At 47.5% G+C, this 21,977-nt stretch overlaps 2 protein-coding genes across 11 annotated transcripts in view; both read left to right on the top strand.

Annotated features, from left to right (window-relative positions):
- The window catches only part of LOC137416991 (CAP-Gly domain-containing linker protein 4), a 142,075-nt gene extending 120,354 nt beyond the window's left edge, over window positions 1-21,721 (top strand). For all 10 annotated transcript variants that reach the window (XM_078784115.1, XM_078784116.1, XM_078784114.1 and 7 more), the window contains 2 exons: window positions 18,987-19,062; window positions 20,390-21,721. In XM_078784115.1, coding sequence (XP_078640241.1) covers window positions 18,987-19,062; window positions 20,390-20,732 — 419 coding nt within the window. In that variant the 3' untranslated portion in view covers window positions 20,733-21,721. The remainder of the gene's footprint in view (window positions 1-18,986; window positions 19,063-20,389) is intronic.
- LOC144893586 (uncharacterized) overlaps window positions 1-21,977 on the top strand; it is an 896,812-nt gene that overhangs the window by 230,813 nt on the left and 644,022 nt on the right. The gene's annotated exons all lie outside the window — the stretch shown is intronic.

Genomic DNA, 21,977 nt, shown 5'->3' with positions numbered 1-21,977 from the left:
TTCAGTGAGGTAGTAAAAACATACAGTGCCATTCGTAATGGGAAAAATAATATGCAACCGGAACTCCTCGGACAATTAGCGTTATAATTAATTGGCTTTTATGGTCTCTGGTTGAGTATTTTGAGACAATCGACAGAGAAACAAACATAAGAAGCATTATAAATTATACTAGTAAAAACCCCGTCAAAATTACGGATTAGAACAGTTTATTCGACGGTGCAGCCTTGTGAGCCTGTCAAAGTCTGAAGCCTCGGCCTAGTGTCAGGTGTGACTTTTTCTTTATTTATTAGACATCCTACTGATGTAACTGAACACTCGTTTTATTCTCTGCACGTTACACATCATGTGCAGCGAATTTCACCTCCTGCACTTTGTATATACATATATATATATATTGTTGCGAATATGGAATTTGGCCTCCATATCCGCTTGTAAATATTCCCCTATCTTCTCCGATACTCCCCAACTCTCCCCTTACCCCATTCCCTAGTCCCATTGTCTGTAAACAACACCCATTAGAGCCGATCTTCCCCTTCATTCCCCCATTAAATGTCGTGCCCAGGTCCCCCGCACCACACGTAGACAATTATAGGACATCTTGCTAGTTATTCTTAATCTATGTCAGTTAAGGACTTGTTTCCATTAATTATGACTCTTCGTTGCACCAGAATGTGATGATATGGCACCAGTAGGAGTTTAGGACCTTCCCATACCTCCCCGCATCTCTTCCCATCATCTCAAGCTCCAACAACAACCACAACAACAGCGGCTTTGCGTCCTCACTCCGGCTCGGTTGGCCGCCATTGAACATGTGCTCGACGGGGTTACCCAGAAGGGGGCTCCCTGTCGGCCCCTCGTCAAGGGCGGAGCCGGTAACCCCCGCACCCAATGAGAAGCCATGGGCCGATGCCATATGGGGCGGAGCTAACGAGCGAGGGCGTGACTCCCCGCCGGATATACGCGGCCCCGCGCCGGACGTGACGTCAGATGCGCCCCGAGCTTGGAAGGACAAGACGCCACCCTCCCGAGCGCTGAGCGACCTCCCCGGCATCTCCACCAAAGTCGCGACCCACGAGCGCTGAGCGACCTCCCCGCATCTGCTGGACACCACCGTACGTGATTCTGTCCCTGAGCCAGGTGCACCTGAGCCATCGACTGCCGCTTTCCTTGCCATCAAATCCCGTGTGAGTCAGCGTTGTCCCGTTTATCTGTGGTCTGTCTAGGGTTAATATAAGGTTGTGTCTAAGTGCCCACCTTCCTATGTTTCCCTCTTGTCCCTGTAATCTAACCTTTTCCGCCTTAATATAACCTCCTCCGGAGGTCTTGAGAACTGAACCCCTGGTGTCGTATTGTGTGATTGTAACCCAGCCGGGTGTCTTCTCTTTCCTATTGAGCCAGCGTAGCGCGATTAGTTAACATTCGGGCACAATCGGGTAACTTGTACGGATACGGCGGCCATCCCGCTCGGCCCACCATACCATCAAAGTCGTATCTGTAACAATTGGTGTCGAGGAGTGAGATTGGACCCGGAGCGCGTTTACGCGCTCGAAATTATAACAGCGAAATTTGATTGTGTTTTACAAAAAAAAAAAAAAAATAAAAACCCGAATTTTGAAAGTCGCGCTATGGCGGATCAAGACAGCTGGGGTCCGGTAGGGGAGAGTGAGGCAGGGTCGGTCCAGGACCAAATTGAGGGACGTGAGGAGAGCGAAGCAGCGAGGGTAGCAGACGCGCAAAATGGCGCCTCGCTGGTCACCGCGCCCGTGACCGTGGCAGCGCCCCTGGTGGATCCGAACCTTTTTATGTTGCAAATGAGGGCCCTTATGGAACGAATAGAGGGCCAAATGGGGGTAATGAGGGACGAAGCGAGGGCTCAGAGTGAGCAAATGGGGGTAATGAGGGACGAAGCGAGGGGTACCAGTGAGGGGTTAGACAATAATTTTGAGGAGTTAGACAAGAAATTTGGGAAGATAGACAATAATTTTGAGGAGTTAGACAAGAAATTTGGGAAGTTAGACAATAATTTTGAGGGGTTAGACAACGGGATAAAAGAGGTGAGAAATGGGTTAATGGGGGTAGAAAACAGAATGGCCGCTCAAGAGAATCAAATGGAAGGGATGCAAAAAGGGTTAGAGGGGTTAGAAAACAGTATGGAAGGCAAATTGAGGGACATGAGGGACCAAGCGGAAAGGGAAGTTAAACAAATGGAGCAGCAGATAGAGGGGGTCAGAATGGGGGTAGAAACCAAACTGGATGCTCACAGGGAGGAAATGGAGCAGATGAGGGTGGCATCTGGGCAGGAGATGCAAGTGATGGGAGAGGAGATCAGAAGAGGAGTGAGTGAGGAGGTCGGAGGAGTGCGCGAGGAGGTGAGGCACTGTGAGGAGCACATGGAAAAGGAGGTGAGAAAGGGGACGGTAAAGTTACAAGGGGGCATAGAGGACCTGACGCAGGAGGTGGAGCAGCTGACGGTGGGACAAACGGAGTTAGTGGAGCAGGTTCAAAGGAACACTGCGGTATTAGGAGGTTTAAAGGCGACACAAAAAGAAATTAAAAACGACTTGATAGCGACAAAGAGGGAATGTCAGATGGTACGTGAGGGACTGACAACGAGGTTGGACGAAGTGATAGAGGTTATGGAGACGAAGGACCGGCAGGTGAGGACGCACCTGGAAACGGTCAAGGTAGCCTTGGAGGACGAGCTTGAGGAGACGTACCGGGGAATAAAAGAGGTGAGGCACAAATTAGAAGAAGTGGAAGAAGGGATGAGCGAAATTAAGAAGCGACGGAGAGGGGATAAGAAAGAGATAAAAGAGGAGATAAAAGAATTGGTCCAAAGTCTGTGTTTGGATCGTGATGATGTGCTCATTAACCGGATGAGGGATTCGCAGGTGATGGAGGAGAAGCGAAGAGGAAGAAGACCTGGTGTAAGTGGTGACCAATATGGTCGTGCGTATGATGCGCCAGGGGATTTAATAAGCTTGGGGGTCGAGATAGACCCGGGTGTTCGTGAGAGGCCGTTGGTGAAGTGTGCGACTGGTCTGGTGTGCGAAAGAGGAGGTGTGCGAGAAAGTCCGACTCTGGGGTGTGTGAGGAAAAAGTGCGTGCCAGGGAGTGAGTGTGCTGGCGAGAGTGAGTCGGTCGTAGCGCGTGTGCGAGGGAGCACGTGGAAGCGCGGTGTGGTGAGTGTTACAGAGGGTGTAACGGGAGAGTGTGCGCGAGAAAGGTGTGTGATGGACAGGTGCATGAGGAAAGAGTGCGCTGTCAGAAGTAAGGAAGAGTGTCCACCTGTGGTGAGTGTTACAGAGGGTGTAACGGGAGAGTGTGCGCGAGGAAGGTGTGCGACGGACAGGTGCATGAGGAAAGAGTGCGCTGTCAGAAGTAAGGAAGAGTGTCCACCTGTGGTGAGTGTTACAGAGGGTGTAACGGGAGAGTGTGCGCGAGGAAGGTGTGTGACGGACAGGTGCATGAGGAAAGAGTGCGCTGTCAGAAGTAAGGAAGAGTGTCCACCTGTGGTGAGTGTTACAGAGGGTGTAACGGGAGAGTGTGCGCGAGAAAGGTGTGTGACGGACAGGTGCATGGGGAAAGACTGCGCTGTCAAGAGTAAGGGTGAGTGCGCTGTCAGGAATGGAGGTGAAAGTAGTGAGAGTGACATGGAGCGTGAGTTAGTTGTGACAGGTGAGCGAGGATGTACACCTGGAATGGAAGGATGCACACCTGGAATGGTAGAGCGTGAGTGGGAATGCACGCTGGAGTTGGTGGTGAGGCACGTGGTTGGGTGTGCGAATGAGGGCACACCTGTGATTGTCACAGAGGAGGTGACAGAGGAGGGGGCGCGAAGAGGTGTATTGGTGAGGTGTGCTACCAACGAATGTGTGCCAAAGTGTTCGGTGGTCAGGTGTGTGACCAAGGCTGTGAGTGGAATGGGTGTACCTGGGTGTGTAAGGAAAGGTACGAGGAGCATGGGCACAGCTGGATGTGTGAGCAAGGAACGGGCTGCGGGGTGTAAGCGTCCAGGTGAAGCATCGACGTTACACGGGTTAGAGGTTAGAGCGACTTTTAGCCGAAGCAGGCCCTCGATGCGTGCCGGGCCTCGCTTTGAACGGCCGCGTCCGGGCTCCACTAGACGGAGCGGGCGGCTGGATAGGAAGGGTCGTCATGGCGACCACCTTTTGGTGAGACGTGCCGGCAGGTCTAGATCGGGGCATTGGATGGTTCCACGCCGAGGTGGTGTGTGGGATCTCGGGCCGGGTAAACCTCCTTCCCTGCACCGAGTGCCGGATGTATCCAGCCGCTGGCACAAAACAACCAGCATCCATTGCTTGGCTTTACGAAGCCGGGCTTTGGACAGGGATTGGCGCACCGAGAGGTATTAGTGAGTAGACTGGGAGATGAGGTTAGTGTTTTGGACCCAAAATTAGAGAAAAACAAAATTTGATGATTGGCAAGGGATTGGCAGTAGTGATTGGCAGATGATGGGCAGTGATTGGCAAATTCTTAATTTGTTGCAATTTGATGTGCAAAATTGGTAGTGAGAGACCCCCGATGGGGTGGGATGGCAAATCTGCCACCCTTTCCCATGCGGGGGGCAAAGGAGCAATAGCTTATGGGGTGTATGGCAGTGAAAACTAGCCCGGGTGGGTTAGGATATTGTGTGTAGGGATCTAGAGAAGATGACCTTAGGTGACGATAAGGTTAGGTAGTGACTGATACCTGTAGTGGGGACGCAGGTAGATTAGTATGGATGATAATGACGAGGGAGCGCAATAGTTTAAAGGGACGACTGGGAAGCGCAAGTTTCAGAAGGGAGTAGTTAGCTGAGATGATGCCGTGTGTGTGAGAATTGAACAGGTGAGATTGCACAGGTGTGCAACTGGACAGGTGTGTGGAGCCGTGTATGAGTAGTGAGTGTGTGGATCAGCGCGAATGCGCTTGGGGAGAGAAGGGTGCAGGTGGCACCAGGTGTGAGAGCACAGGTGTGCAAGTACAGGTGTGTGGAGAGAGTTGGAGTGAGTGGTACGGAGTGGTGTGCATGGTGCGAAGGTGTGGATGGGGGAAGAGTGGACCCCTTTCACGAGTACCCGGGGCGGGTAGTGTAAGTGTTAGGTAGAGGGTACAGGTAAATTGTGGTTGGATATTGGCATTTGTGGTGCGGTTGCAGAATGGTGTTGTGAATGGGTGCATTAGTGTTGTGGAAGTGGCTGGGCGTGTAGCCTGTTAGTGTGTGTAGTTGGTTGGGCACTCCACCACTGTGAGGATGTCGGCCAGGTGAGGCCGCAGGTGGGCTCTGGGAGCCGGTAGTTGTGAGTGGGTGCCTGAGGATCCCGGGTGTGGATCGGGCAGCCCAGTGCCAGAGAGGGCACGGAGTGGGGAGAGAGCCAGAGGGCCTTCCCCTGGTAGTTAGGTTAGGGTAAGGAGCAGGTAAGCTCGGAGGCAACTGCAGTGGTGGAGGTGTGCAGGTGGGTAGACCCACTGGGAGAGGTACACGTCGCAGCCCAGAAATTGTACGAGGGCACCGGGAGATGAATCGGGGGAGTGAGACCCCAAATTGAAGAGCACCACAGTTTGGCCAATGGGAATTGGTTTTTAGAACCCATAGTGTAAGAGGGCCAATGGTTTGGCCGGAGAGAGACCCCGGGTAGTGTAAAGTTGTTAAAGTCATTTAGGAGATAGTTAGGATTGATGAACCTGTCGCACCATACGCAGCCACTTACCTGTGGTGATGATGATGACTCCACACCTGTGTTTTCTTTGTTTGTGTTGCAGAAATGAGAATTGCTGTTGGATTTGTGAGACGCATCACGACGTGGATGAGACATTGGGGTGATTCCATCTCTCCCTCCCTAGGAGGGACTGATGATGAATTGGTGATGGCAAATTTTGATGTTGAGTTGAAAATGGCAAATTTTGATGGGAGTTGAAAATGGCAAATTTGATTGGTTAGGAGGGAGAGAAGACGAATTTGGTATGTGGGAGGAACGGGGAAGACAGTAGGGATGTTTGTGGATTTGTAAAGTAGATGTTTATGGGTAGTGTTGTGTTTTGTTGATACAGTAAGGGGTAAGGGAGGGGCCATGTAGGTTACCTGGTGGGGGGGGCGTACGGTAGGAACGTACCTGTCTCACCTGGTTCCCATGTGCCCCCAGTGTGCATCACCTTGCATTGCGTGCACTTTTGCGCCCTTACCACCTTGCTCACTTGTCTTGTTTTTGTCTCCCACCTCCGAGGATCTGGCTTTGGGGTAGAGAGAGAGGAGAGAGAGGTGCTGGCGACGCAGTTGTGGGCCTGCACTTTCGCTGCTTGTTGCCTGGATCGATACACCATATGGACCGCAATGTTGGTGGCCACCCACAATGGACCGTAGTTCTTTTGCGGCCAAGCACCACCCGGGGATGGACCTATGGGTCAACGGGGCACCTATGCCATACAGGTGAACCACTAATAATTAACACCAAGTGCACCACAAGAAGAGCAAGAGACACCTGCAGGGTTAGGGGTTGTCGAATTTATTTTTATTCCAATGAACAATGGTGACTGCACCGATTGGTGGTGGGGTGGTGCTTTTGATGCGCGGGAAGGGTGCTCTGCACGTTATTAAAGGCCGTCGGCCACAGAGCACTCGTGGGTTGGTGTATCGATGTTGGCAAGCGCGCTCTCTCTATGCATAACATCTGCATGTGTTCCTCCAAAGACAGGTCCTGGATCGTAGTGTAGATATCAGCGTAGTCTTGTAAATAATGCTCCCTACCGGCTGTATGTTTAGTTTGAGAATTCTTTCCGGATTCGGTTATCCTGTGGGTGTGTTTCTGTGAGGAGAAGGGTGCAACGTCGCAGGGGGACATATTTACTCATTTGTGAATATCTGTAAAACTGTCGCACTCAGGGTAGAGTTAATAGTAGAGGGAACTACATTGCGTGCCACACTAAAGTAGGTAAAAATTTATCGGGTCGGGACGCCCCGAGGGTAGAGAAGGGTGCAATGTTGCGAATATGGAATTTGGCCTCCATATCCGCTTGTAAATATTCCCCTATCTTCTCCGATACTCCCCAACTCTCCCCTTACCCCATTCCCTAGTCCCATTGTCTGTAAACAACACCCATTAGAGCCGATCTTCCCCTTCATTCCCCCATTAAATGTCGTGCCCAGGTCCCCCGCACCACACGTAGACAATTATAGGACATCTTGCTAGTTATTCTTAATCTATGTCAGTTAAGGACTTGTTTCCATTAATTATGACTCTTCGTTGCACCAGAATGTGATGATATGGCACCAGTAGGAGTTTAGGACCTTCCCATACCTCCCCGCATCTCTTCCCATCATCTCAAGCTCCAACAACAACCACAACAACAGCGGCTTTGCGTCCTCACTCCGGCTCGGTTGGCCGCCATTGAACATGTGCTCGACGGGGTTACCCAGAAGGGGGCTCCCTGTCGGCCCCTCGTCAAGGGCGGAGCCGGTAACCCCCGCACCCAATGAGAAGCCATGGGCCGATGCCATATGGGGCGGAGCTAACGAGCGAGGGCGTGACTCCCCGCCGGATATACGCGGCCCCGCGCCGGACGTGACGTCAGATGCGCCCCGAGCTTGGAAGGACAAGACGCCACCCTCCCGAGCGCTGAGCGACCTCCCCGGCATCTCCACCAAAGTCGCGACCCACGAGCGCTGAGCGACCTCCCCGCATCTGCTGGACACCACCGTACGTGATTCTGTCCCTGAGCCAGGTGCACCTGAGCCATCGACTGCCGCTTTCCTTGCCATCAAATCCCGTGTGAGTCAGCGTTGTCCCGTTTATCTGTGGTCTGTCTAGGGTTAATATAAGGTTGTGTCTAAGTGCCCACCTTCCTATGTTTCCCTCTTGTCCCTGTAATCTAACCTTTTCCGCCTTAATATAACCTCCTCCGGAGGTCTTGAGAACTGAACCCCTGGTGTCGTATTGTGTGATTGTAACCCAGCCGGGTGTCTTCTCTTTCCTATTGAGCCAGCGTAGCGCGATTAGTTAACATTCGGGCACAATCGGGTAACTTGTACGGATACGGCGGCCATCCCGCTCGGCCCACCATACCATCAAAGTCGTATCTGTAACAATATTTTAAACGCTTCTAGTCAGGTTCACTATGTTAACACATAATTTCGTTCAAAATTTTGGCAGATTAGCAAACCTGTACATTTTTGGAATCATCAGAGCATGGAGAACCCGAAAATCAATGTTGGCATTTGCACAGACACATGCATGGCCGCCATTTTGGATTTTCAAAATGGCCACCATAACATACATATTTTGCGCTATCTCGGCTTCTAGTCAACCGAGAAACTAAATTAAATATGCTAATCCTATGTTTTCTGTGCCAAGGAATCCAATAAAGGCCTCAAAATAGTGCTCAGGATTATAGAAAAGCAACAAACAAAGGTAATTGAAAACCATTGTCTTTATATTTGTGATATAACTGTATTACATAATACATGATATTGCAAGTCCTTTGAAGTTATAGGTATGGGTTTATAAAGCAAGAAAGCAGCCTTGTTAGTATCAGATTGAACTATAAGTCCTATACACAGGATCTACTGGGTCTATACCATTCAGCAATATACTTTTGCAGATCTTCATCTGCTCCCTCCTGCATCCCTCCGAGACGAGACATCTGCATCCCTCCTAGACTCCCCTCTCACCCCTCCTCCTCAAAGCGTCCTCCCCGCTTCTTCCCCCTTCCAACTTTCACCTTCATCTCCCTCAACCTTCTGCCCCACTCTGCCCCCTCCTCAAATAACACCTCACTGCGCCTCACCCAATCACCATCAAACCTTTTGTCCGCCCCATTCTTCCCTTTCTCCAAGCTATTCTGAAATCTCTGACACACCTTCAACAGCTCTCCCTACCTCTTCCTCCTCTTCCACATCTTACCCTACCGCTCCCCCCCCACCCCCTGTTCTGTATCCGATGCTCCCCCTTCCTCTTTTTTAACAGTATGGACCTCAAACATCCGGGGCCTTCGCTCAAACTTGACTGATCTCTCCATACAGGTTGCTTCTGACAAACCAGATGTGATCTACTTAACAGAAACTTTCCTCCTTCATGATGTCTCTGATTCCTTGGTATCTCTCCCAGGTTACTCCCTCCTCCGGTATGATAGACCTGAGCCTCGTCCTGGAGGGGGGGGGGGGGGGGGGGGGTTGCTATCTTTAAAAAAAAACTCTCTTCCTCACTCTCCTTGCACTGCCCTCTCTCCATCCCACCCCCAGGAGTACCTCTGGCTACGGCTTCCCCTTCGCTCCCACCTTTTGTTCATATATGTGTTGTACCGTCCACCAAACAGTGATAGTCCTTGAGCCAGACCAAAAGTAATGCTCCGGCGGGGGGAGTAATTCTCATTATGATTTTCCATTAGACCAATGTCTCAAGTGTCAGAAAAGGTGTGATGGACATCTGAGAACGGTAGCTTAGTGCCCGGATGGACGCCATCTTTGAAACCACCCAGCTCGAAAATGCCCATTTGGTGGGGTACATTGTTGCACGTGTATCTGGACTTCTATACTAGCTATCGATGTGCGGTTGACGACTAAATATACGTCCGATGTGTACCGTCTAAATAAAAAATAATATGAAGCATTTTGTTTTAGATTAATTATTATAAAAATCAATTATCGAAAAAAAATCATATATTTTTCAATATTTTATTATTAGACTTGTACTTTTTTTAGTGAAACAACACTGGTATGATTTTCCAAATTATGCATTGTGCTACACCGTTTATCTGTCTATAAAAATAACTCAAAAACTAAAACATATCATCCACCACGAGTTTACAACAAATAAATGTAAAGAGGCATAAAATGACTTAGGCCGCCGCTGGCATTATCTATTCTGACGATAACGCAAGTTAGGAATGTCGTACGGAGAGGATTTTAACACCATACGATATCTAATAAGCAGGCGGAAATTGTTACATAGGAAATCTGCACTTTGGTGGCCATCTTGGATTTCAAAATGGCCGCCAATTATATTAATTATTCATTACTAGAGTTTGGAAAGACGTATGGAGCTGATTTTAACACCATACGATGTATATTCCTAATAAGCAAGCGGAGGTATCATTGAACATGTCATGTTTTAGTCAAATAACACCGGTATGATCTTCCAAATTATACATTTTGCTAAACCGTTTATCTGTCTATAAAGATTTTCAGGCAATTTGGCCTGCATTATAATAGAGAACAACATATGCTATACAATATACAGTGCACACAAAGTTAATCATCAGAGTCGCCATCAGAGTCATTGGCATCCTGAGCCACGATAGCATCATCCTGCACCATGTTGGAGCATCCCTGCAGCTTACACACAACAGTGCACTTCAACCCATTCAGTATGCAGGAGCAATCTGACGGTCGACACGTCCTTCTGCATGTGCATGAGATGAGATTCAAGACGACATCTGGAGCTGGTAGACCCGCCATCCATCGGATTGTGAGCGAACCGCCATCATCGAGTTCCCAACCATGTCCTGCTGATGGTGTTGGGACGTCTGGTAGGTTTTCAAGGCTGCGTCGCCAGATAGCCGCCTGATAGTTGGCCCTAAGCGTATGCTGCATCAAGGAGTCTTCACAAGGCGGCAATTGTCCAGATTCGATCTGGCCCTTCTTTGCACAGAACATGTGATAACGGAGCGAATTAACACCGACGATCTTCGTGTTCTTGGCGTACAGCTGACACGTGAAGGCCTGAATGCTATTGAAGACGTCTGTTGGTACATTCCACGAAGATCCCAGATCTGTGAATGCTTGAAGATACAGCTCATTCGCTTGCACAAGCTTCAAAGCCTTTATCTTTCCTTGGCTAGCCAGAGCACTCACAGTGTCACACCCGCTCCATGCATGAAGCCCTGGCAATGCACTGCAAACTCCAGACCCCAATACCGCAGCCAACTTTCCAACGTCGATCATTCTGACTCGAACCTTTGTTCCTCGTCTGATGAAGAGCTGACTATCGATGGTTCTGCTGAGATGAAGACTGATGATCAGAACGTCGGTGTCATCTGCCACTAAGATGATCGTCTTGTAGTGGGTAGCGGCGTGCTTTGCGTGGAGAAACATACGCGTGTCTGCTTCCTCGTGGCTACATTCGAGTGCTTGCACCAACTTCCACCTATCGCGGGTCAGTACCAGACATTTTTCACCACAGGTGACATACAGTGTTCTGTTGCCTAGCTTTTCGCGATTTGTTTCATGTTTCCACGACTCCGCCAGAAACACAACCAGTTTCTCCTTTGTCTGGCTGCAAGCAAGGAGACGCCGCCAGTTCATGATTTTGTGTGCGGGTCTGATCTCGCTGAAACTGATGCCTTCATTTGAACCGCGGTTCACACGCTCAGCTGCTTTGATGGATTCTTCTGTGTATGTGTCAAAGACAACATCGATGCGCTCACTGCCTTGACCAGCGTGAAGCGCTGCAGCAAGGATGCGGTCAGATAGTTCTTCGAACGTGTCGTTCTCGCCATGCATCTTTTGTATGAGAGCCATCGCATCAATTATTGTTGCACTTCGCTTGTCAACGTTCTCGGCTGGTTCCACAAGACCTTCCATGTGTTTCGCAAGTGCAGCTTTGTTCGTTTTTTTCATTGACCCATCAACGTTTGCCAAAGACCATGGTAACGGCCCTAGTGGGTGACAAAGGACAAGTTGCATGTCGAGGTTCCTTGTCTTGGCGATGAGTATCATGGTGGCAAACAGTTGTCTGTCAGCTCTCAGGACGATCTCCTTGTTTGTGCCCTTCACAACTTTCTGCTTGATCTTACCAAAGGTCTTCAAGTTTAGCTTGTTCAATGTGTCATGAAAGCCTGTTCCCTCTTCAAGACGTTTCTGGAAGCTTTGATACGCCGCTTCCCCCTTTTGCAGGGTGTTGAGTAGGTCATTAGAAACGTCCTCCCTCGCAGCCGCTCCGGTAGTTATACTGAGAAGACATGACGGATCATCGGCGAATGGATTGGTCCAGTCATTTTCCAGTAGATCACAGATAGCTGTGACGCCAGACTCATCACGTTTGATGCGAGAAGTAGACAAGTCAGGGTGCTTGGCGTGAGATGTGTCGCTGCCATTCACAAGGATAGTTTCTCGTAGTTGCCTCAGTGCAGTAGCCCGATTTTCTGCAGTTAGATAGTATCGTGACACAGCCCCTTGTCGAAGACTAAAACCTCGTGTTCCTCCAGCTGTTTGCGTATCTTTGTTTACTGTTTCTTCTGTTGTCTGATCAACAGCGATTCTGGCAAATGGATTCCCTGGTCTAAGCTGTACGGAGAAGTAGCCTTGATTGAAATGCCTGTACAACTCGGGGCATGTTTCGTGGAGTTGCGTCATCTGTGCATAGTACACTGGTAGATATCTAGCATAGTTCACCTTGTTCATTGCGAAACACCAAGGGATCACTCTTCTGACACAAGCCAAGTGAAGCATCCAGTCGCCTTCTCTATCCGCACGAATCAACCCCAGCAGGGTCTCTACCATATCAATATACATCATCCAGAAGCGAGCCAGGTCTCCATGTTTGGTTCGCAGAAAATGTAGGTATTTCGCGAACATGTCAAAGCTCTGTACACATGAATCATCATCGAGAGCAGCAGCGAGAGTCTCGTGGCAAACATCCTCCTTGATGCTGCGAATTTTGAGGTCAGTGCTTCGAATCTGGGGTTCCTTGTCAGGATGATTGCTTTCTATCCACACCTGGAAGCCCTTCCAAATGATGCGCATTAGTGCCTCGTACATCAACTTGTGGAGTCGCACAGCACGGTTGTATTGCTTGCCTTCCAGAACCCTGTTGATGGAACCTTCAGCGATTACTCCTGACTCAACAGCTACATCCCGAAGGCCTGCATCTCCAAACATTTTCCCAATGCTCGACATGAAGTTACAGATGGTATGGAAGTTCCCCATCATGAGCACGATTCTTCCATATCGATCGACATCTTTCCATGCTATTTCGGTCGCCTTAGCAAATAGTGCCTGGTCTAGCACCACCGGTATACGCTCAAGCTGAAGTGATGACATGATGTTCAGAGCTTCTCTGAGGATTTCTTGCACTGTTGCCATATCTGTGGCAGGCGCGTTTATAGTCGGCAGGTAGCCAACTACATCTTCCGTCACCTGAACACGATCTCTAGTCATGATGTTGAAACCAGTCCACGAACTGATTGTCTGGTCGCATGGTTCCAGCATGCGAGTCATAATCCATACGTGATTTCGGCGCTGCGCAAGGGATGTTGCGCCTGCAAGAGTGTCAGAAAGATCTGCAGGCTTGATTGCAGGTGGGCCCTCTCGTTTCCCACTGCTGTATATTGGAACTAAATCGCTGGATGACGGGATAGATCGCTTCTTATCTGCTTTGGATACTGCCGATGGAGGTTGGGGCGGCAAACACGACTGCGACTTCGGTTGGACGATGATACCGTTGACGCGATGCGATGTTCCGCCACCACTCAGCGATTCCTCTAGCCTGTCGATGTTATCGAATGCTAATACAGTCGGGACCGAAGGGTGCACATGACGGAAGTGGTACTGTATCTTTCTCCACACTTGCTAATTTGTCTATGCATAGCGCTGTCTCGATTTCTTCCAGAACTGTGTACGAACATCCGTGCCCGAGTCGATTCAATATTCTGATGACCTCTGTATTACCGGTGAGCGTTTTCATGACCCACGGAAGTAGGACATGCTTCGATGTTCTGATGGTACCCCGGTGTACAGCATTGATGATATCTTGAGCCATCGACCATACCAGTGTGTCGGCACGCGCAGAGCTACCCCCACTCCCGCAAATCAAAGTATGCAGAAATACACGAAGAGAATCTGGTATCTTCACGTAATCTGAAGTGAGTTCTGCTGGCTGAGGCGGCCAACGTTCATTGTAATGAGCATCTTTGATCTGGTGTCGCAGTGAAGTAGCTGCACGCACAATGTTACTTTCACCGTCCGTTCGTTCAAATGCTTTCACTTCTGCTTTCAGGTTTACGCACTCTGCAGCAATCTCTCGCTTTGTCAGATTATCGGGCATCAAGTATACACGGTGTTTCACATTGAAGAAGATGAGCCATTCTCCAAACTCTCTTTGTAATGTGCGCTGCAGATTCTTCTTGATGGAGTCACGAACATCAACTGAAAATGTATCTGAAGACAGGATATCTGTTGCAACATCAACTATTGGAACAATCCTCGGGTTCAAGAACAAGTCAGTGCGAATGAAATTGAATATACATCGTATCATTTCTTTTTTCTCGATATTATCTTCAATGTCAGTTTCTACTTGAGGTTTTTGGGGCCGTGTGTAGTTTCTATAGCAGGAGAAGTGGTAGTGAGCCTCAGCTGCAACCATATCTCGTGTAGTCAATGCCAAAACTCTCTCATCATTGCGAGCTGTCGCAGCATCTCTTATTGTCTTATCTGCTCGAAGTTCAACAGCCAAGACAACTGTTTCACGGGTACGACTGCCTTTTATGAATTTTGAAGCACGCTGGCAAAAAATGCATTTATCATCGTAGACCGTTGAAGTTGATCCTGTCTCTTCCCGTGATGATCGCCGTCGCACCGCATCGCCAGTATCAACTGAAGAACTTCTAGCTGCATTGGTCAAAGTAGCTAGGTGGTTTTTGTGAGTGAAGTCTGATCTACAAGCCCTATGGTATAATATTGGAATATTAGGAAGTTCAACTGCGCCTTCTTGGACTAGCTTTAGAATTGGATAAAAGTTTCTAACTGCGGCTGCGTCACACAATGTCTTCCAAGAACTGTTGCTTAGTTCAGAGAGTGGCGACTTCTTGCTGCACAGGATGCACGTTCCGGACTCAGGTTCAATCTTCGCCCGTTTCGCCTCGACACCGGCCATCTCAGCTGAAAGAACAAAAAGACTGACGTTAGATTACTCCGATATCCGAAAAGCTCGCCAGCTTACATAGACATACTCATCCAAGTCAGTGAACATGTTAGATGGCGCCACAATACAACTCTATAATAGAGTTGTATGTGGCGCCATCTAACATGTTCACTTTTAGTTCTTAAGCCACCCACCCCCCCCCCCCCCCTCAGAAATTAATCAGGTCACCGCAACAAATCTCAGACTGAGATATAGAATATAGAATATAGATATAGAATAGACTGACGTCACTTTCGGCACTGGGTTCTGTGGGTTGATTATCGGCGGGAAATTCCAACTGACATAGTTTCGGTTTGTGGAAAGTGCATGCCTTTTCATATATTTTTTGTGTAAACTCGTGGTGGATGATATGTTTTAGTTTTTGAGTTATTTTTATAGACAGATAAACGGTGTAGCACAATGCATAATTTGGAAAATCATACCAGTGTTGTTTCACTAAAAAAAGTACAAGTCTAATAATAAAATATTGAAAAATATATGATTTTTTTTCGATAATTGATTTTTATAATAATTAATCTAAAACAAAATGCTTCATATTATTTTTTATTTAGACGGTACACATCGGACGTATATTTAGTCGTCAACCGCACATCGATAGCTAGTATAGAAGTCCAGATACACGTGCAACAATGTACCCCACCAAATGGGCATTTTCGAGCTGGGTGGTTTCAAAGATGGCGTCCATCCGGGCACTAAGCTACCGTTCTCAGATGTCCATCACACCTTTTCTGACACTTGAGACATTGGTCTAATGGAAAATCATAATGAGAATTACTCCCCCCGCCGGAGCATTCACTTCAAAATATGGCCGGTTGGCTCAAGGACTATGATGACTCCATCTACATCTCACTGTCTGATAACATGGACCAACTTCTATCTACCCATCCCAACTCTCTCTTCCTCATATGTGGTGATTTCAATTGTCACCATGCCAGTTGGCTGGGTGTGGGTACCTCTCTCACCAGCCATGGCTCTTCAGCAAAGGACTTCTGTGACTCACTGGGACTGACACAATCTGTCAATTTCCCGACCCGGATCTCAGTCAACGGAGCATCTTCTCTTCTGGACTTGGTGATGACTAACTTCCCTGAAAATGTCTGCTGCTCTTCTTCTGCTCCAATCGGCTCATCTGATCATGTGCTTGTTAAAGTGGACATCTCTCTGACCATTCTCAGAGAGCCTCCTCAGCGTCGACGAGTCTGGCATTTCACTCAGGCCAACTGGCACGGTCTTCAAGCAGCCATCAATCATCTGGCCTGGTCTCCCATCTCTACCACCTCTGACATCAACTCATCCTGGGAATTCTTCCAAAGTAAATTGCTCTCTCTCATGCACAGATTTATCCCATCTCGTCTTCAGTTGTCATACCCTTCTTCCCGTCCATGGTACACGGAATCTTGTGGTGAGGCTATTGCCCAGAAACAACTTGCTTTCCTCTCCTGGAAAGCAAATCCAACGGAAGGAAATCTCATTTGCTTTCACAAAGCCCGAAACAAGTTTGTGTCCACCCTCAGGAGAGCCAGGAAACAATATCTCTCCGTTCTCAGGACAGAACTCTCTTATCTGTCTCCCTCTTCCAAATCCTGGTGGCGTCTGGTCAAATCTGTTTCTGGTGTTTGTTCCCCCTCCATCCCCTCCCTCACCTCAAACGGCCACACGGCTGACTCCGCACGTGAAAAAGCTGAATGCCTCAACTCTGTGTTTGCCTCTAAATCTTGTGTCCCAAACCCATCCCTCTCTGTACCCACCGTACCCAGTCATACCCAGCTGCTCCTGGACTCTGTGTCCTTTCCTCCTGACAAGGTGGAAAAGTTTCTGTCAACCCTCGACACTGATTCTGCAACTGGACCTGACGGCATCAGCCCACGGGTCCTAAAATCTTGTTCTTCCGCTCTTTCACTCCTTCTCTCTGTTCTCTTCACCCTCTCTTTTGCTCAAGGTCATCTGCCATCTGCTTGGAAATCTGCCAACATCACCGCTTTGCACAAAAAGGTGCAAAAACAGATCCCAGCAACTACAGACCAATCAGCCTTCTCCCAATTATCAGCAAAGTCATGGAATCCATCATTGCTTCAGATATGAAATCTTTCCTTTTCTCCAATGGCTTGATCTCTGATCATCAATTTGGTTTCAGACCTGGTCACTCTACTCTGGACATGCTGCTTCTGCTTTCTCAACAATGGATGGAGGTCCTCAATGCCAAACAGGAAATTAGAGCTGTCTCCCTTGACATATCACGTGCCTTCGATACGGTCTGGCACCCCGCTCTGCTCACCAAACTCTCCTCTGTTGGTATCCATGGAAATCTCCACGCATGGCTGGCGGACTTCCTCTCTAGTCGTAGTCAACGTGTGGCCCTGAATGGGGTTCTCTCATCTCCTCTTCCTGTTCAGGCTGGAGTTGCCCAAGGCAGTGTTCTGCGCCCTGTGCTTTTTCTGGTCTTCACCAATGATCTCTCTGACTCTTGAAAATCCTCTCTATCTCTTTGCTGATGACTCTACTCTCTGTCGCTCCATTCTTCATCCCTCAGATCGGCAGTCTGCAGCCTCCTCACTCTCTGCAGACCTGGACAAAATCACAGACTGGGCAAACAAGTGGAACATGTCTTTCAATCCTGACAAATCTCACACTCTTACGATGTCTCTCCGAAAAGACCGACTGGACAACCCTCCCATCCACTTTCTGAATAATCCTCTCCAAGAAGTTCTGTCACTCAAGCTTTTGGGTCTCACTATCTGCCATGATATTTCCTGGGAAAACCACATTTCAAATCTGGCCTCCAAAGCCAGTTGCCGACTGGGCATCCTCCGCCATGCGAAGTCCTTCCTTGGCACACCTGAGCTCCTCACCACATACAAGGCTTTCATCTGCAGCTCAATGGAATACTGCTCTCCCCTCTGGGCTGGTGCTCCTGCCTCACACATAGCTCGTCTTCACGCTGTTGAAACCAAAGCATTCAGAATCATTGGAATCTCCCGCGATGAAGCTAACTCTAAGGGCCTCTCACTCACTCACCGCAGGCAGGTTGGTGGTCTTTCCGTCGTCTACCGACTCCTCTCTGGCCTTGCCCCCCCCCCCCCCCAGCTCTCTCTGGGCTCTGTCCCGCAAATATTCCTATTCCTGCAGGTCGCACAAGATCTGCCTGCAACCCTCTTATGTTTAAACTGCCAAAATCAAGACTGTCTGCTCACCTTCACTCCTTCATTCCTCTTTTCTCCCACCTCTGGAACAAACTCCCTCACTCTCTTCAATCCCACTCCACCCTCCAGGTCTTTAAAACAGCTGTTCACCACCATCTCTTATCTTCCCCCATCCAAAACCTTGACCTTTTCTATCCCCGCTAATTTCACTCCAATTCCACTTTTTTGAAATACCAACTTCTGTCCTGGAAGTCCTTGGTGTCCTTGTGTTTTGTACTTCTCCCACCCCCCCCCCCCCCCCCTTCCCACGCCTCCTCCCCCCAAGCCCTCTCCCTCCCACACATCTCCCTGCTCTTAAATGTTGTGTGCTCTCAAGTGTTTGTGTGCTTACCCTTCTCTTGTTTTCCGCTCCCTCTTTTTATATATTTTGTTTGTCTGGTTGATTTGTTTGTGAAGTAAATGTCAGCTCTTTCACGAGCCTCGATTCAGTATACAAAAAAAAAAAAAAAAAAATCACTTTTCTGAGTGTCATTTTCGCAAAGGTGTCTACGCAAATGCCAACATTAATTTTTGGATTCCTCATGCTCTGAGTATTCCAAAAATGTATAGTTTTGCTAATCTCCAAAAATTTTGAACGAAAAAACATAGTGAACCTGACTATTCTGTACACCACCATTGAGGCTCGGTTTGCAAGCCACAGTCTACATTTCCAATGTAAGAGACATAATTACTCTTTCATGGATAATGTTTTTAGAGTTTGTTTTAGCCTCAAAAATAGACCGTAGTGAACACACATTCGTGTTGAAAGATTGGCCTTTAAAACTTGCCCTTATGAAGAGGGACAGACACCTGTACAAACACGCAAACTGACATTGTGTTTTATTATTATTATAAAGGATTATAGAGGATGTGTTTTGTGATCCTATTGTAGGCATTCAGCGCAGTTTGAGCACCCCAGCTCCCAGAAAGACCTCCAGGTTTGCAAAGCCCCAACTCTCCTTTTCAAAGTAAGTATGTGTTTCCATTTCCTTTCCTTCTGGCTGTTGTTAGTGAATTCAGCAGGTGGTTGCATCAGTATTGAGGTGCCGCTGATGCTGTGCCCCTGTACATTTGAGAAGGAATTTAGTATTTTTGGATCCTCTTCGCAAAGGACACCGTGGGATCTTTGGCATCCACCAACTAATGCTAGCAGATGGGACGACCAGTTTAACGTGCACCCATAGGACGGCAGACACATTGTTACCTCGTACTACACGTGAAATACCAGTATGGCAGTTTATAGTTGTCGGGGGTTCAAGCCCGTGCAGCATATGGAGACGGAATTGGGAGGGAGCGGTGTACAATAATTGATTAATTAATTGCGGAATTAAAATCAATAAACAGTAATCGTAAAATAATTAATTTCTTGATCAATTGGCTAATAGCATACCTAAACCACCACTGTTTAATCTGAATCTGTAACTTTTTGAAAATCAATGAATTAATTCATCGAATAATTAAATAATTAATCGATTAATTGATTAATCAATAAATCAAAAAGCCCCTTCACAGCCAAATCACTTGGTCATTGTCGTGTCCAAATATCAGCTTCCTAACTCGAAAGGTGCCTGAGATATTGAACAGATGAGAAAGAAAATAAATAAGGAATTAAGAAATTGATAATAATTAATTAACGAGTTAATTAATTGATTCATCAAAAAATAACAAATGACGTTTTTGCCAAAACACCTGCTCACTATTGTGCCCAAATTTCAGCTTCCGAGCTCAAAGGATGGCCGACATATCGCCCGGACAAACAAACAAGAAAGAAAGAAGGCAAACGGCGTGAAAACCGAGTACTCCCTTTCAGCATGCATCATCGCCGGGCCCCCTTGACACCTGGCGATGACGTCATGCAGTACCTGGCGATGGAATAGCAAGGGGCGTTGTACAATGAGTGAAACAAATGGTGAATGAGTGAACCATCTCTCAGGCTAAATGATAAATAAAATAACACCTAAGCTTTTCGTCCTGTACTCAAGGCGATTCACAGCAAAGATACCGGAAGAGATGAGAACGAGTGCATTCATAAGCGTGTATAAGTAACCGCGACACCAATTGGTTCTTCAGTCATTATGTCATTGGTGTTCTGAACGCCCATTGGTTGATTCAGTCACCACTGTTCCGGGCTCCGATTGGCTGGAGCGGAGTTGTCAGCGATGACGCACAATTTGCATCATTACCTTGGACAGCGGTTGGGAAATACCTTTAATCTTTCCGTGTTGGAAGAGAATGAGAGAATGTACAAATTCCTTTTGGGTGATAACATATTTTCATTATATCTGGCCCTAACAGAAGTTCACACCATCAACGTCCAGCTGTGGGTCCTGCTTCCTCCATGGAACCGGTGCTTCCACCCTCTAACAAAGGACTTCCCAAGCTTAAGGAAGGGATGCAAGTCATGTTGATGGGATCAGGGGAAATGGGGACCGTGCGCTTTGTGGGTACCGTGGATTTTTCTGTGGGAACGTGGTTGGGCATCGAGCTGCGGGGTCCACGAGGACGCAACGATGGCCAGGTAGGGGATCGCAGGTATTTTGACTGCCGGCCAAATTATGGGCTCATGGTGAGGCCCAGCCGTGTGTCTTATCATGGAATCAACGGAGCAAAGCTTCTTCCTGGAGACCGTCAGGCATGAGGCCTTCCTCATGTTTTTAACATGAACACTTGTGTTTTCAAAACTTGCCATCTTAACCAAAGCAGCAACTTTGACATTGGCCGAAGCATTTGTTTCTGTACAGAATACAAAGTAATTTTGTTCCGAATACAATATCTGATCATTTATTTAGTTTCATGATTTCCAGACCATGTTTTGTTCCTTTGTTACAGCATGAGGTGCTACCAATGCATTAATGTAGTAACAACTTCCTTTTCAATTGTTTTATTGGAGGAATTGAACTAAACTCGGTGGAGTAATATTTAGAGCGTCCACTCTGAGTCTGGGAGGTCAGCTGTTCGAACCTTGGGCCGAGTCAATCCAAGGACTTTAAAATGGAATGTGCTAATTCCTTGCTTGACTCACAGCATTTAAAAGGATAGAGCACGGACAATCAACCAGAGGTTGGCAATACCAGGGCAGACTTTGGTGGGCTGAATGTCTTCCTCTGTATGTATATGTACGTGTATGTATACGTATTGGTATAATTTATGCACATGACGTCAGCGTCATGTCATAGGGTCAGTGTGCTTCTTTGGCTCAATTTAATATTCCTGACTGAAAACCTAACTGGTGATGAGCGGGGCAGAGACAATGTGTCCATGTGGCAGGCGACACTTTTTGCTAACAGGTTGTGCAGCAATTGCTGGGTTGAGACTCAATCTGTGCCTTGCTTCCTCGTCAAGTTAGGGGGTTCATTCTGTATACATATATATACATACATACATATATACATACATACATACATATATATACATACATATATATACATAATACATACATATATATACATACATACATACATACATACATACATACATACATACATACATACATACATACATACATATACACTACCGGTCAAAAGTTTTAGAACACCTCAATTTTTCCAGTTTTTATTGAAATTTACGCAGTTTAATGTCTCAATGTACTCTGAAATTAAGCATTGAACAAATAAACAATTGGAGATTAAAAAAAGAAATCATAGAATCATTTTGTTTAACAAAATTTAATTTAAATTTTTTACTCAGCAAAGTCTCCACCTTTTGCAGATAAAACCGCCGAACACACTTGTGGCATTCTTTCTGCAATGGAAATCAAATATTGTTCGGGAAGTTCTTCCCAACACTGTTGCAGAAGTTCCCACAAATGTGTTGCACTTGTCAGTTGCTTTGCTTTCACCCTTTTGTCCAGTTCATCCCAAACCAGCTCGATGGGGTTTAAGTC

Source organism: Myxine glutinosa, chromosome 9 (genome assembly GCF_964187855.1).
Source record: "Myxine glutinosa chromosome 9, kmMyxGlut1.1, whole genome shotgun sequence".
NCBI lineage: Eukaryota > Metazoa > Chordata > Myxini > Myxiniformes > Myxinidae > Myxine > Myxine glutinosa.
Note: the sequence above shows the minus strand (reverse complement) of the source record. Positions and strands in the feature narration are given on the sequence as shown.